This window comes from Pan paniscus, chromosome 16, assembly GCF_029289425.2.
Source record: "Pan paniscus chromosome 16, NHGRI_mPanPan1-v2.0_pri, whole genome shotgun sequence".
In the NCBI taxonomy this organism is placed as follows: domain Eukaryota; kingdom Metazoa; phylum Chordata; class Mammalia; order Primates; family Hominidae; genus Pan; species Pan paniscus.
Window position 1 is genome coordinate 24,732,071 of NC_073265.2, and position 16,678 is coordinate 24,748,748.

Genomic DNA, 16,678 nt, shown 5'->3' on the forward strand with positions numbered 1-16,678 from the left:
TGTCGTATCATCTCCTTTCTGAAACCAGCCCACCTTCTAATCACTATGCAGGTTCTGACATACATCTTTATTGCTGGAAGCTCTGTCCATTTTTGTATAGGAAATTATGGATTTCTTTATTTAAAAGACGTAAAAGACATCTTATTTAAAAGCATAACTGGAACAACTCCTGCATATGTATCAGGTAATTTTCCTACATTCAATAAGTAATTCATTTCAATTCAGTTGTTCGTGATTCTTCTAGTGGTAACCATAGGGATGAGGAAGGATAAAAGCATTTCGATGCAGTAACCTGTTTCTCAGATTTATCCTGGGTACTCCATCCCTGCTCCCAACTCCCCACCCTTCACCTTGAACTCCAAAATTCCCAGCAGAAAATTTTTTCAACCATCATTTGGAGATAATATACCATAAAATTAAATCACCAAAAACCCTGATACATGTCATCATTAGTCTACACTAAGTAGCAAACTAAATTAGGGAAGCTATATGTGAGACCATCACAGAAGATCCCAAACTCACAAATCTTTTAAACTCTTATGCCTTAAAATTGCCTAAATCAAAGAAAAGTGAGGAAACATGACAAATTAGGTTTTAAAAGAAAATATATGTCCCATCCTTGTGGATACTGGACTCAGAGCTAATGTATGAAGAAACTGACTTTGAATCCCAAATATTCCTGTTCTAAATAAATGATACTCTTTTGCAAGAAACCAGAGTCTAAAACCTGACTACTCAAAATGCAACCTCAGACCAGCAGCCTCAGCATCACCTGTGTACTTGTTAGAAAAATCTCAGGCTCCATCCAGACCAACTATATCAGAACCTGAATTTTTAATAAGATCCCCAAATGATCTGTTTGCATATTCAAGTTTAAGACTTTCTAATCTAAGAGTTTATCTGGTTTCACAGCTTATTTTTCACCAAGAGACATAAAACAGTGAAGGGACAGAACAACCAGTGCTCATAAAAAGACATAAATATTACAGATGACCATAATCTAATGAAGGAGGGAAAAAGAGAGAAAATTTAACTTAAGCGTTTAAATTGGATCTAGATCTCTGTCTGCAATCTTTGTTTTTAACACCTGAAAATTCATTTACGTGTGTATGTGCATGCATACACACATGTGAGATGAAAGAGAAAAAGGAGAGGAAAAAAGTAGAATGCGAATGAGAGGAAAAAGAATAGGGGGAGAATGGAACCATGAAACTGTACATAGTGTGAATATGTACATGTGTTTATAGCTGAAAAGTAGAAGAAACAAAGTAACCCAGCAGCTTGGAAAAGAGCAGCGATACTCCTCTCAACAACACTTGCACACACTCCTACTTATCCCCATGCTCAAGTCGGTGTAATAGCAGCGTTTTCATATCACTGACAAGAAACTACCAAGAGATTATCATTTAAAAAAAAAAGTGTCACAGAAGGAAATATTCCCTAACTGCATCAAAAGTACAAACAAAAATAGAGAGAATTAGGTCTAAGAAACTAAAATGACCAAAAGAGAAAGGTATCATAATTCCAAGATGGTGATATATTATTTTGCAAAGTCTAAATAATGATTTAGTAATAATTACCACAAAACATTATTTTATTCTTACAAATGAGCTATTATAATATTTAATCCAGTAACTAGGTTTAAAATAGTAGCACTATAGTTTTGTTTTGTTTTTAATGCCATAATAGAAATTGTCAACATTAATAATAAAAGTTCATAAAAAAAGGGGAAGCATAAAGTATTTTCTATGGGATATTTAGTGAACATAAAGTATTTTCTATGGGATATTAATGGGATAAAGTAGTGGTTTAAACCTGCAGTAATAATTTTCATAAAGTGAAATATACCTAAAATCTTACATGTTTCATATAAAAAATATGCCCAAAATGATTAAACTACTTTTACTAAGCCAATATTCTACCACCATTGATTTACTCACAGAAAATCAGAAATCATTTTTAAATGTTGCCAAACTTAATGATGCCAATAGAAAATAAGTCAGTTAATATCCAGGAGCAGAAGAGTGTGGCTAGTTGGAAAACAGAACCTAGTAGAAAAAACAAGTTAAAATTAGCATTACATCTGTAACTGTTTAAAAAATAACATCTATGAATGTCTATACCTATATCTGTGTTCATCCACATGGCACATTTTTAGTATAAAGTATACTAAAATCTAGCACACGAGGCCACTGGTCATCGATCTACTTTAGCCCCCTTAAATCCCTGGAAACTGACTTCTCACAATAAGGGGAAAAAGTCACCTTATGCCTTGTATTACATGACTGAATTGCCCTAACATACATTTCTTTGGTTTTGTTCCAAGAAGAATATGCAGTCAAAAGATGGGCAGAATGCTATTCCCACCTTGAGTTCACGAAATGCCAGGAATTATAAAAACAATTCCAAGTCAAGGTTTCAGATACATTAAAAAAAGACTTTGAATTTTAAAATATAAATAATGAATTCAGAAGCAGGTGTATTATTTATAGAAATCAACTAGCCAATATGTTTCAATGGCCTTAAAAATAATCATATACTTTGATCCATTAATTCTGCATCTGGAAATGCATCCTAAGGAATTAACTTTTTAAAATGTAGACAATAATTTATGGATCACATCAAAGTGCTATTATTTACAGTTAAAATTAGGTTCTACCTAATTTACAAAATTAGAGAATCATTAAAAAAATTATTATACAGGCACATGATAGAATATTAAGTAATCATTAAATTATCTTACTGAAGAGATTTTCACGGCATAGAAAAATGTTTCTGATAACTTTAAGTTTAAAAAAAGCAATGTACAAAGTACAGCAATACCACACACAGGTGTGTGCATCTATGTGTGTGTTAAATATATGTGCATGTATAAAAATACATCAAAATGTTAACTTGAAATGGTTGAATTTTGAGCAACATCTTCATATTTTTATACTTTCGTGTATTTTTTAAATTTAAAACATAATTTTTCTAAGTATCAAAGAAAATTAACAAAGAATTTAGACTATAAAAAACAAGGCAGGAAGAACATGGGTGAGTACCCTGTAAGGTTACAAAGATACAATTCCACTGAATAAAGGAAGCATGTGCACCTATAAGAGGAGTACTAAAAACCCAGTTCCAGAAGAAAGAGCCAACTCTCTAAGAGGTAGAAGACAGATGAACATCAAAAATTAAAATAAAATAATGTAGAGAAGTCAGCTCTATTATAGTAACTAGAAAGCAAAAAGGATATCATCTAATGCCAATGTTATTTTTACTATGCAAAAGTATCAAATAACTGCGGTAAATAATTTAAGAAAATAAATTACAACACCACTTAGTCTTAGGAGGCTTATTCCAAATCTTAACTATAAGGAAAGAAACTGGTTACTTTATCAAATCATAACAAAACAAACTTTATAGATACTAACTTTGTTTTCTACAAAGTTGACAGATACAGAGACTATTTTCTCTTCCCAAACATAATTAAAGCATATCTTTAAGATGTCCAGATAATGAACATTATAACACTCGAATATATATATAATTGACAAGCTAAAAATCTTTTTATAAAGCAATATTTTAGCTATTATGTTAATAAGTAACTTATAACTTACATTTTTCCCTTAAATTTTCATAAAAGTCTTTTTCTTGGTTGCTAATGCTTCATAATCATTTCCATTTCAGACTGCTTGACTGATCAATTGATTCTAAGTCAATAACAACATGGAGTAAAGGGTTGGAAACTTTATAGTCACACTAAATTTGTTATATAAAACCAGGAATCCAGCTAATAGCTGTGATTTTCATACATAGTAGGGACTCAGTAATTCTCAATTAACCATAAAGAAGAAAGCATCGATATAAATTTGGCACCTTATAACTATGTAAATAAAATCTTACAACTATGTAGAATCCTCACAAAGTTAGTTTTACCTATTATATAACATTGTTTTATTTAAAATATTTGCAAGTAACAGTTTGAGAAGATGTATTACGCAAAATAGCATAAAGGAGCCATTTAAAGCTAAAGACAAAATTTCTACATAAGTATAAATGCTCAAGAACATCTGAAAACAAGTCCCTTGATATTAGCCTAAAATTAAAATTTACAGAATGTTACCTAATCTTTGACAGAACCTAGTCAATGATAGCCCTAAAGAATATCTGATAAATAAGATGATGCTTCCTTAAATAAGAAGGGATGTCTCACTTTCCAAAGCAATTAATTTAAAAGAGGAAATAGTTTCTGATCCATGATCTCAGGATACATTGAATTGGAAGTTTGATTTAATTTTAGTTCTGAATCATACGACTTCACTATGGCAAATACCATATAGCGTTACTTTGGTGGAAGCACTAAAAAAACTATGTTTATATGTAATTATCTGCTCTCTATTGGGGAAGACCAGGGGAGATAAACTTATCTCTGAAAAAATCCTATAAATTCTAACCCTGAACTGATAAACTGATAAATTATTTCAAGATATTAATCAAAATTATAAGCTAAGTGAAGAATTATAAGTCCCCAACAGGCCCAGATAGAGCAATACTGAGCCTTCAAAAAGACAGCATTTTTTGGAGAAACTTAGTAATACTGGCCAGACAAAGAAGGGCAGATGCCAAGTCATGAACAAGTAAGAAAAATATAGGGAATGTGGAATATTTTTAGAAAAGCAAAGAATTCATCAAAAATAATTATGACTAATACATAGCAGTAACTTCCTGCCCTAAAACTCAGTGTTAAGTCTTTAAGACAGACACTGTGCTTTAATCACCTACATCCGTTGCCTTAATCAGCTACATCTTTAGCACTTAGAAAAATGCCTGAAACACACTAAGGTTAAAAAAAAAAAAAAAGCTAATGTATCTTAACATTCTATAACTTACACAGCATGTGTAAACATTATAAATAATAGTTATATATTATAGCATGTGACTTCTTTTCCTCTCTTTCATTCATCATTTTACTGACGCTCAAAGGAAAAAGCATATAGAACAAAATCATCTGAAAAAGTTCATAGGGGCTGGGTATGGCGGGTCATACCTATATCCCAGAACTTTGGGTGGCTGTGGTGGGAGGACTCCTTGAGGCCAGAGGTTCGTGACCAGCCTGGGTAACACAGCAAGATGCCCATCTTTACAAAAATTAAGGCCGGGTGCGGTGGCTCACGCCTGTAATCCCAGCACTTTGGGAGGCCGAGGTGGGTGGATCACAAGGTCAGGAGATCAAGACCATCATGGCTAACATGGTGAAACCCCGTCTCTACTAAAAATATAAAAAATTAGCCAGGCACGGTGGCGGGCGCCTGTAGTCCCAGCTACGCAGGAGGCTGAGGCGGGAGAATGGCGTGAACCCGGAAGGCAGAGCTTGCAGTGAGCCAAGATCGTGCCACTGCACTCTGGCCTGGGCGACAGAGCGAGACTCCGTCTCAGAAAAAAAAAAAAAAATTAGCCAGGTTGTGGTGGCACTCACTTGTAGTTCCAGCTACTCAAGAAGCTGAAGGCGGAAGATCGTTTGAGCTCAGAATTTTGAGGCTGCAGTGAATTATGCTTGTAGCACTGCACTCCAGCCTGGACAACAAAGTGAGACCTTGTTTTCTCATACAAACTTTTTAAATTCTTGGTGATACGTCCGTTTTGTGCCCACAAAACTTTCCGAGTTAAGAAGTTTTCAATAGGTGGTCACTCAAAAGACCCTTTAGAAAAATTAAGCCCTGGAAAATATTTAATTAATTCTTACCTCGTATCAAGCGAAAGCAAAGCCCAAAGCAGACATACTGAAATGCACAAACTTTGAGATCATATTCATCACTGCCAAAGCAGCTGATACATTAAGTACTAAAAAGAAACACAATTAAAGACAAAACAAGGAGTAGTAGAATTTCCACCACACAATACCCCTAAAGAGACAGAAGAGCACAGCTAAATTCTCTAAGAACCAGATCGACAGAGAAACCATGACAGATAACAATTATCTTATGAAGTTAGTTAAATATGAGCAATGCTCTATGGCCCCAATGAAAGAGAAAGTGTTTTTCTAGTGACAAATAAGTATGTAATAGTTAATATTTATTGATGCTTCCTATATGATCTATTCTACATGGATTATCCCATTAAATGCTCATAATGACCCTATGTTGTAGGTACTACTACTAGTCTTACTTTACAAATATGAAAGCCAAGGTATAGAGAAGTTAACTAAACTAAGATCATACCATGCAGTGGAACCTAGAACAAAGCGGAGTCGAACCCTAGAGTCCCCACTTATCCCTCAAAGGCAAAAAACCCACCAACATTTCTTGGTAAACACAATATTGGTTTTCTAAACTCTATTTAATTATGAATATATCATTGATCATCATTAAAGGATAAAAACATACAGTGTAACAGATTTTCAACCACTTTTTTGGTCTCCAGGCAATCATTTTTTTGGTCTCACTCGCTCACATGCCACATAGTAACCCTAATCACAACTCAGTGATGGAGATGAAGAGGAAATAGCATGGAGCTGATTCTAATATACTCCTAGGAGGTGTCTGCCTCACTTTAAGAATTCCAGAGCATACATACCTACACCTTTATTTGTAAGCAGTACTACTACTGACTCCTCCCAAATTTTGCTTGTGGTTCCAAAAGATTTTTTTTAATGTATATTATTCAAGGATTTTGCCACACATTTCTTTCATGCAAGACTCACATGAAAAAATATACATACATCATCACATACTTCAATATCAACTCATAATAAAGAAAACAGAATTAATAAAATATAATAGCTTGCTATTTTTTTCAGGTTTAATCTGTTTCATTCAGCAGCAGTAATGATCTCATCTCATATTCTACCACCTTGGAAAAATTTAAAGAAGAATTTTTTTTGGAGGACTGCTAATAAAATTATCATTGACATTTTAATTAAAAAAAGAAATGTATGTAGAATAAACAGGATGCTTCCTGAACAGTCTGCAGTGGCTGCTCCATTGCTTCTTTGTACAGTCTTGGTAAATTATGCAGGCTCTCAGTAGATAGAGCAGCTGTATTTCACTGTCTTCGGTAATGTAATCTACATTTATCACTATTTTAATTAAGTGGATTCTTAATTTGGTACTCTCATTGCAAAGAAAAAATACCTTATTCAATTTTTTTCTTTGGTAGACAGCATCTTGTCAGCCTTGTAAGCCAGAATGTAATTTTAAACATATTTCTTACTGTAACTGGTCATTATTTTAAGAGGAACTACCATATTTGGTTATTGAGAATTTGTACCTTTTCATTTTATCAGCTTAAAACATTGGTTCCTTCTTTATAGTGATAAAAAGATACTTTCACAGTTCTCAGTTTTAACCCAAGTGATATACAAAAAACTAATAGGTGGTTTATTATAATATTACGTTCAAGATTACTCAAAAGCAATACAAAACGTAAATAAGAACTTTACAAGAAAAACAACAATTTACTGAATATTGAGAACATTCAATTCCAAAGTTCATTGTGTAAGATTATTTTTTATCATCAGGTCATTTGAAGTGTCTGAATCTAAACCAATCATTGTGGTATATAACAGCTTTTAATTATACTGAAGACACATTCCGAATACTTCTTATTCATTTCCTATAATTATTTGTAATTAAAACAATGTTTTACTTTAAAAAAATTAAATTGATGAATTATGCCAGAAGTATGTTTGTTTTAATTGGTTCACAGAGAAACAATTACTTTACTATTAGATGGCTTCATAAAGTTGCACTTTTATGCATGAGGTGTTTGAAATCAATAAGGGAAGGCCTGGTGTTCAAAGAATTCTGTATTCAGCACACATTAACTGAACATCTTTTATGTGCCAGGTACAGAATTAGGCACTATGAATTCAAACCAAAGTAAGACAAAGCCCTTACACAAAAGGAGTGTATGTACACACACGTACATAAACTGTAAGGACCAAGTGGCTTTTAAACTCTGTTGCTTTGAAAGAGAGGGACTCTAGGTCCCCATCTCCATTTCAACCAAAAAAGCTCCATTTTCATCTATTTTACACACCAGTCTTCTTCGTAGCTGGTGGAGAAAACAAAAGCTGTATAGCTAGAAAACACAAATAAGGGCTCTAGACTATTATTACTAAGAACCCAGATAATTGAAAAAGTATCCTAAGTATTTTCAGATACACTAAAGGGGAAAAATTTTAAACTCCTGTTTTGTTCTGTTTTTTTGAGTTTTATCATCAGTTTTCACACATTGCTAAATACTGGTTTGTGGGTAAATTTCTACTAAAATAAAGATTCCAAAGACAGCTTATTTTAAAAGTTTGGGAATGAGGTGTGTAGGGAGTTGAGACTGAATGCACATCTCATTATGTTAGTTCACATTACCAAGAAATGCTATCCCGACTTTCAGATTCACATAAATCCAGAAATTGCCAGATAGGACTTTTAAAATCCAAAGTGCATTAAATGTGTTCTAGATTCTATATTAAAAACTTCCTCAGATAAAAGCCATTTACTTTCCCACTGTGGTTTTGGAAATAAAGTTACCATTTGAGCATCTCTAATGACCTGGCCAACTTAAATATATTATCTCTAATACCTCACAAAAACATCAAAGGATAAGGTGTTTTTACTCCCATTTTATAGAAGAGAAAGCAGCTGCAGGGGTTAAGACGTGTTCAATATTACATAGTGAATACATGAAGAAACCAGGACTTGGGCCCGTGATCTTTTTATTAAAACACTTTCAGAAGCAAAATAAACTTAATCCATAACATTTTTCTCTTCTAATCATATCTAAATATGATTCCTGCTTTTATTATCCATAACTTCACATCTAGTTGCATTTTACAATGAAAAACTTAGCTATCAATATATACAATCAAAAAGGTAACCAAAAAGAGAGAAAAGGAAATCTAAAATTTAAATCAATGCTAATGAATGACAAACACTTTAGTCATTGTGTAACTCCCTTGGTTTGAATTTAAATAATGTCATGTATAACGACTGGGTTTCACAATTCAGGAATAAATAGAAGTCAAATTTTAGGCAGCCCACTCAGATTCTAATTAAATAGAAAAAACAAGTACAAAGGAACTAAATTATTTTTAAAAAATACTCCTATCAGAGTTCAACTTCAAAAAGATATTTCATGAACAGACAGTACAGCCTGTAAGATTCCATCTTTCTCAAATTACTCTGATGAACGTCTGATAAAACTTGAGATTTACCAAGGGATAAAAAGAAGAAGCAGCCAATAATTCTAAATGAAAACTCAGAATGGTCTTTTGTTCTCTTTGTTTAAAGTAAAGCCACTAGTGAAAAACAAGAATGTCTACTTAGGAAAAAGGGGTCTCTTGTTTGAACAAAAATTAAATTTAAATGTCCTGTTTCTTACCTGAACATTTGAAATCATCTACATCTGTCTAATGTTCACTAAAAGACTATAGAGGGCACTGTTGCATCAGCTTTGAAGCTTTACAATAGAGGCTGAGAAAAAGAAAACTGTCTATAACGTGTAATTTCTCTAAAGGGTCAAATGCATGGAAATCTACTAAGCCTGATATAAAGGGGAAAAAACTAAAATGTATGTTTTTCTAAAATAGGCCGGACTTCAATGGGGGAAAAAACTTAACAAAAACAACTGTCAAATAGAGAAGACTGCACTGCACACATTTTGCATTTCCCTTTGTAGTGCTTTCATGAGAGAGGTAACTAATCATAGCACCTCCTTATCCATTGGAAACAGCACCCCACTGCAGAATCCTCTTTACAATCAATAGGAAACTGAATGTGGCACCTCATGCAATCCTTCCATAATTCTATCAACAGAAAGAATGCAGTCTGTTTGCATACTTTTGTCTAAAAGGCCAATTCCATTTGTCCCTTCTTGGATAAAATGACAGCTACAGATCAATCACTCTCACGTGAAAGTAAGCATGCTACAAAAAAAAAAAAACAAAAAACAAAAGAAGAAGAATCAAAACTGAAATCCTCGCCTATTTTAAGCATAATTTTATTACACATAAAAACTCAAAGCAAAATAGAAAAAGCAAGTTTTTCCTCATAGACATGCATTTTGTGCTATTATACAACAGTATCAGGATGTAAAATAAATAAGTTACATCAAACAATAGTCATGAATCTTACCTTTACATATGGACAGCACTTAATTAAGTTCCATATATTTTCTATTCTCTCACATCATTCCTGTTACAATTCTTTGAAATTAAATCCAATTAAGTAGAGTGTCAAAGGTACTTTCAGTACATATATACAATAAGACTAGTATACACAGCATAAAGCTTCTTATAATACTACCATTTAATTTTTTTCCACTAAAAATAATGCAAAAGTAAAAGGGAGTTAAATTATCTCATTTCGGTAATTTGAAAATAATATCCTGAATTGCTGAACCTCTGTAGAAACATGGACATTAGCTGTGAGAATTATAATATCATGATTAAACCAAGTAGAATATGTACAATGAAAAAAAATCCTCCATTAATGTATATCTAATCACACCACCATATCACATATTGGATAAATCCACATTAATACAGGTACCATAATAAAACTAAGGCCTCTAATAAAGGAACCCAAATTCCCTGGAAAAACAGTATACAACTCATTTTGTCACTCTCAAAATTCCAGAGAGATTAGCACCTTCTCTGAAATCAAAGTGCAGAACTGTGAAAGTGTTACAAATTCTCCAGTAATATGTCAACCTACTCATAAATCAAAAGGAGGGGAAGGGGCTTTAGATGGTATGTAGATTTCATTTTATTACAAAAGCTCCAGTTTAACAAGTTATTTTCAGCCAATAAAAGTCAAAAAGTAAAGCATTGTTAAAGTGGCTAGTACTGACTCTGAGGCTTTACTTTTTAACTGAAATGCTACTTGAGTATTGCTCCCTTAAATTATTAATTTATGGGTTTTGCTTAGTTTCCTCCTAAGGCAAGGCAGTTCTAGTCACAGGTACATTGAATGCATGTAAATAAACAGAAAGCTTTTATAATGGTCCTGTAATTCACTAAACATAATAAACAACCCTTTTTAATGAATGTTGAATGTACAATCCTATGAACCAACTTTATATAAATAGACTATATCTTTTAAAGAATCTGTAAGATCCTCTAGGAAGTAAATGAACAAATTCAGAAAAATTAAACATAGGCTGATTGCTTTTCATTGATCTAACAAAATTAATGCTTACAACAGAATCAAAGTGCTGATAGGACTATGAAGAGTTGTGTTCAATTTTGAAGAAATCTAAGAGAAAGTGTCATGAACTGTGAGAAAATGTATTTGCAATATTGCTTTTCATCTACCACAGGATGACTACAAAAAAAATCAGGTAATGTATTTTTAATATGCAGGATATTTAACTAGATATTTTAGTTTACTATTGAAGAAGAGCAGCATATTAAAATCAATTTTAGTCAACTTTAATTTATGCAAAGCTTGATTGTGAGCAATAGCTGCTAAAAGGATGCAACATTGTTGATTCATATACAAGCATTTTACTTAACTACATTGGATAATAGCAGTGCTCCTAAAGGAGTATAAAAAGCAAAGTGATTAGCAGTCATTAATGTTAATTAGTGTTCACATTACATTCCTTGGGATGAATCTCCTTTAAGTTGAATACATGGAAAGTTTATTTTTGAAGGTTTGCCAAATCTTGCCTAGGTAAGTACTGAACTAAGCCGTCAACTACCAGCAAGCAGAATGAAAAACAGGGACAGATCAGCATCCAATTAGTATGTCTAAGTTTTTAAACAGGAAAAGGGTTGAGGGGAATGAGTAAAACTGGAAACTCATACTTCACATTTTGCAATCTCACTGATAAAAGGAGGAAATGTGTGTTTATCAAACTTGCTGTGAGTGCACAGTTCATTTGGAGTCCTGTAAACAATTGCCTGGCTGCCCACTTCCAAATGCATGTGAAAATCTTGGAGATTCAGAGCATCATATTCAGCAAGCAAGGTCATTCTAGTGATGCCCTGGAAATGGGAAATTAGGAAAACGTGGCAATCAGAGGTTTAGGATTGACCAGAAAAAGCCCTGAGGCTGGATTACCATCTTTCACCACCAGTCAGGCTGTCTCTGCTTATTCAGTATTAATACAACAGGACTGCAAGTGAATGAAAATAACTCAATGTACCTAACTGGGACACTGGCTTTCTTGTTTAGAAAACAATAGACATTTGTCACAGCAAAAAAATTAAGTAAAATAAAATAAAATAATAAAATCTCTCACATACAAGCTTTCAAGAACCAACCCTGAAAGAAAAACAGGCTCCTCATGAACCTTCAAAAAGGACCTGGGGAATGGCTGACATCCTGTTGATTTGATAATCAATAGGAAAGATTTCCTTTCCCCCAATACCATTCAGTGCATTTTTAAGTAGATGCCAAATCTTCAACAAGGAAGCTTCAAAAGCAATATATCCTCATTAGAGAAAAACACCGAAAAATTAAATGTGCAAAAATTATACTCTTAATTCTGCCCACAGACTTAAAATATATCCTACAGATAATTTTTCTATGCATGTACTTACACAAATGCATTGTAGAAAAATGTTATTATACCATACAGAGCATTCCCTAATCTGTTTCCTTCTCTTAAAAATATATACAGATGTATTTCTGCAAGTTCATTTTTAATGCTATACATCATCCCACTGTATAGATATGTCATAATTTACATTGCCAATGATTTCTAAATTTTCAAGTATATTTTAAATTATTTCCTTAGTTATAAATTCCCCAAAGTGGAATTGCTTATTACAGGAGTGTATTTTTTTGTGTTTGATGAGTTTTGCCAAATTACCGTCCAGAAATATTGAACCAATTTACAGGGCTGCTAGCAGTACATAAGGGTATCTGTTTCTTCAAAACCATTATTATTTCTTATTTCTGTCAAAGTGTAGCTGCATTTTTGAGTTAGTGAAGTTACACATTCTTTTTTTTTTTTTTTTTTTTTTTGGTCATTTGAATGTACTTCTCTGTGAAATGCCTGTTCATATCCTTAGCCCATATCTCTATTTGGAGACATGCTTTTTATGATAATATCCAAAAATTAGTGAGGAATTCCCCATTGAATACTAATCCCACCAATAAGAGATTATTTTAAAGAAGAGATGTTAACTGTATGGACATTAAAAGATCCTATTAAGGTTGGTAGCTTTACATGAACCTATTTTATAACATTATATTATAGAACGAGACTTCCCAACTTATCCAAAAAGAAAAAGAAAAATTAAAAACTGAACTGGGATTGCAAATATATCTCTGAAGCTACCTTTGCTTTCCATAAATGGAAAAACTTATGATACTAAGCTGGTATCATCAGCAATGTTCTGTTGTTCTTTTTACTGTTCTGTTATTCCAAGGAACAATTATAAGCATACTAAAATTGGAATTGCTTTATTAGCTACTATGATAAGTCAAGAAAGGAGACTGTAACTATGGATGACAGACAAGTTCCTCATGCTATTATCCTGAATCAAGAATTTAATTAAAATGTGTCACTTTTGAGAAAAGCACTAAGTGTAAGACAAAAATGAAAAATGTCCCCCTCCACCCATCCAAATCAATTCAATTTAGGGCCTCTTCTCACAGAACCATGAAAGTGGCCAATACCCAAATTACTAATTCCTAATACATCTTCAGAAACAGGCTTAGATTAAAATGCAATTTCAAACCACAGATCGTGTTTTTTTTTTCTTTTTCAAACAAACCAGTTTAAAAACTTGCAAAGCTATTACCTAAAACAGTGCTTCTCAAACTGTGTTATAAACCACTTTTTTTTTTACATTTCCAACCCTTCAAAGATAGAAACTTGTAAAATACAACAAAATGAATTAAAAGATTAAAATTTTTAAAAGATAAAAAATACAAGGTCAAATTTTTATTATTAGATTCAAAAGAAACAAAATTACTCTTTCATATTACTATAAAAGTTTCTAAATGCTTATTTTCAATTTCTCTATATATCTTGTCTTGAACAAAACACTTCATGGACTAGCACCAGGCTAATCCCTAGACCACACTTTGAGTAGTAATTATTTAAAATTATTCTGAGAGCTCTGAAACAAGATCAGACACAGACAGATCACTTTGATCCCTGACTTAATAACCCTAACCCCTTATCAAACCATATGCCTTCCCCTCCGCCTCATTGTCAATTTACACATACCTTATTGGTTTATGTATGCACTATATATGTACTGTAATATAGTAATATCTGCATGAATTAACACAAATGCAATTCTGGGAGGCAGCAGAACATAGTGATTAAAAGTACATGTTCTACCACTTTTTAGCTGTGTAACCTTGGATGAGTTACTTAACCTCTCTGTATCTCAGTTTACTTATCTGCAAAGGGTTGATGTAAGGATAAAATTAGAATATATGTGTATAGAGCTTATAGCAGTTATCTAGAAGATAGTGCTACATAAATTGCAATTATAATTACAATAAGTCACAGAAAACTGAAAGAAAATCACATGGCTCTGGGTTTTCCAGCAATCAATATAAAGAGGAAACTTTAAGTTGCATGATTTACAGCGTTCATGCAATAAAAACTATCAAATAGTTATGTTAAGGCTAAACTATTACAAATACTAAGTCCTGAGAGAAATTTCTCCCTTGGATTGCCATAAAGTTGACTATTTGATATAAAAATCCTTCACATCATCTCTGGAGGAAATACACAACAAAAAAATTTGAATACTTCTTATGGACAGGGCACCATGATGAGCACTGAAGAGTATTCAAATTTGAAAAACATTCAGTTCCTACCCTCATGAGGTTATAAACTAACAGGGAGAATATATTACAAATGCAAATAATTACATAAAACAAGTCATAATAAGTACCCACAAAAGTAAATAATGCAATAGAAATTTTTAAAAACAAAAGCTACACTTGAGGAAATCAAGAGCAATGCCTTGATTACATCCCTATTCTTCTCTCCTTCAACATAAAATCCAAAGGCTATTTAGAACAAGCCATGTCCTCAAGCCTATTGTCCCATCCCTGGCCCCCATCACTTCTTACCTGAAATTTAAGATGCTTTATACTCCCTTCTCTTTTAGATCTTAATGTCTTCCTTGAGAAATGCACAGCATACTCGTCTGCTCTCAGGATCTACCTCATGTGACTCTTCACTCTTTGGAAGCCCCAGAAGACCCATCTGATCTCATAGCACATAGCATAGCATGTGTTACAAGCTCAGGGGACAACTAATTATTAAGTATTCATGAATACTCCCAGGCTACAAGGCTTTCTGAAAGTGATGGTTAAAATAGTAGCTGTTAAACTTTTGAAAAGAACATAGTAAGACTATGACAAAAATTTGGCCACCCTGGGCAACATGGTGAAACCTCACCTCTACAAAAAAATACAAAAATTAGCCGGCCATGGTTGCATGCACCTGTAGTCCCAGATATGCAGGACGCTGAGGCAGGAAGATGAACTGAGCCTGGGAGTTCAAGGGTGCAGTGAGCCACGATAGCTCCACTGCACCCCAGCCTGGGTGACAGAATAAGACCCTATCTCAAAAAATATTTTTCCTCTCCCAGAAAAATTTACACCTACAAAACATTTGCATAAAATTTCAGAGTTTAAGAATACCTCTCCCTTCCAGATTAATAAATCCTATCTTAAAGTAGTGCATTATCCTAGATGAAATCTACTAGTCTGATCCTTATTATAATGCTTTCTGTAATCACGTCCAGGATATATGACCACTGAAAATCAGAAGAACTTGGATAAGGGTTAAAGATGTCACAAAAAATGGCTATCAGGCCAATAAAAATGTTTTAAAGAGATAAATCATGAAAGGCTCAAAGGGCAGATCATGGGTTATTTATCAAATGATCATTGTTCTCCCTCCCTTCCCACCTCCCTGCAAAATTACTACCTAGGAAAGAATCCGTAAGAGAACTGGTCTTAAAATAGACCATGGGGCATTTCAATGGCTCCAAAACCAATCTCATAGTAGGGAGCACAGAAGAATCAGCAAATTCTGCACAAGAAAGACAAATAAATGTCTGATAGTTTCTGCCTTTTCTGATTGTCAATGTCTTTTGAAAGATATCTATGGGGATCAATATTAGCATAATTTTGTCCAAGTTAGATAGGCTTAATTTTGGTAAGTTTAACAATTGCTCATCGAGCACCCACTGTGTACGAGTACACAAAGTGACCACATGGCTCAGCACTGTATACATATAAGTATGGCATAATTCTGCTGGTGTTGAGAGTTAATTGCTTTTACATACAGGAGCACAAATGATGGCCCCATTCTACTGCCTCTGAAGAAAGAACTGTTTTTTAAATCTTTTAATTCATATACTCCAAAAAGTCTGAATTTTCTAAACTTGGTTCACCTAACTTTCACACTTAAGTCCTTGCTTGAGGCTTTCTACAAATGAGTTCATACAAAATATACTGCTTAGATTTTAAAGACAAGCATGGAGTTAAATTCTAAAAGAACATGCCAAAATAAATGTTAATGGAAAAAAATCACCTATTAGAACCACTGATATCTTTAGGTTAACTCTCTTTATCTCCTTTCGAAATGGCCCATGCCTCAGTTAACTCACATAGGAAACTAGAAAGCATTAATTCTACATGTCTCTTGGAAGGCTGAATTATCTGACTGAAGAAGTCTAAAACAGGCTAAGGATGGCCCAAAATTA

General features: G+C 33.3%; 1 protein-coding gene across 7 annotated transcripts in view; it reads right to left on the minus strand.

Moving 5' to 3' along the window:
• Positions 1–16,678, minus strand: part of DPH6 (diphthamine biosynthesis 6) — a 385,926-nt gene that overhangs the window by 349,820 nt on the left and 19,428 nt on the right. Inside the window, exon 4 of one of the 7 annotated variants that reach the window (XM_008969819.5) lies at positions 8,682–11,971. The exons of the other annotated variants lie outside the window; for them this stretch is intronic. Within the exon in view, the coding sequence (XP_008968067.3) occupies positions 11,786–11,971 (186 nt within the window). The 3' untranslated portion in view covers positions 8,682–11,785. Of the gene's footprint in view, positions 1–8,681; positions 11,972–16,678 lie in introns of those variants that run through there. 7 annotated transcript variants of the gene reach the window in all.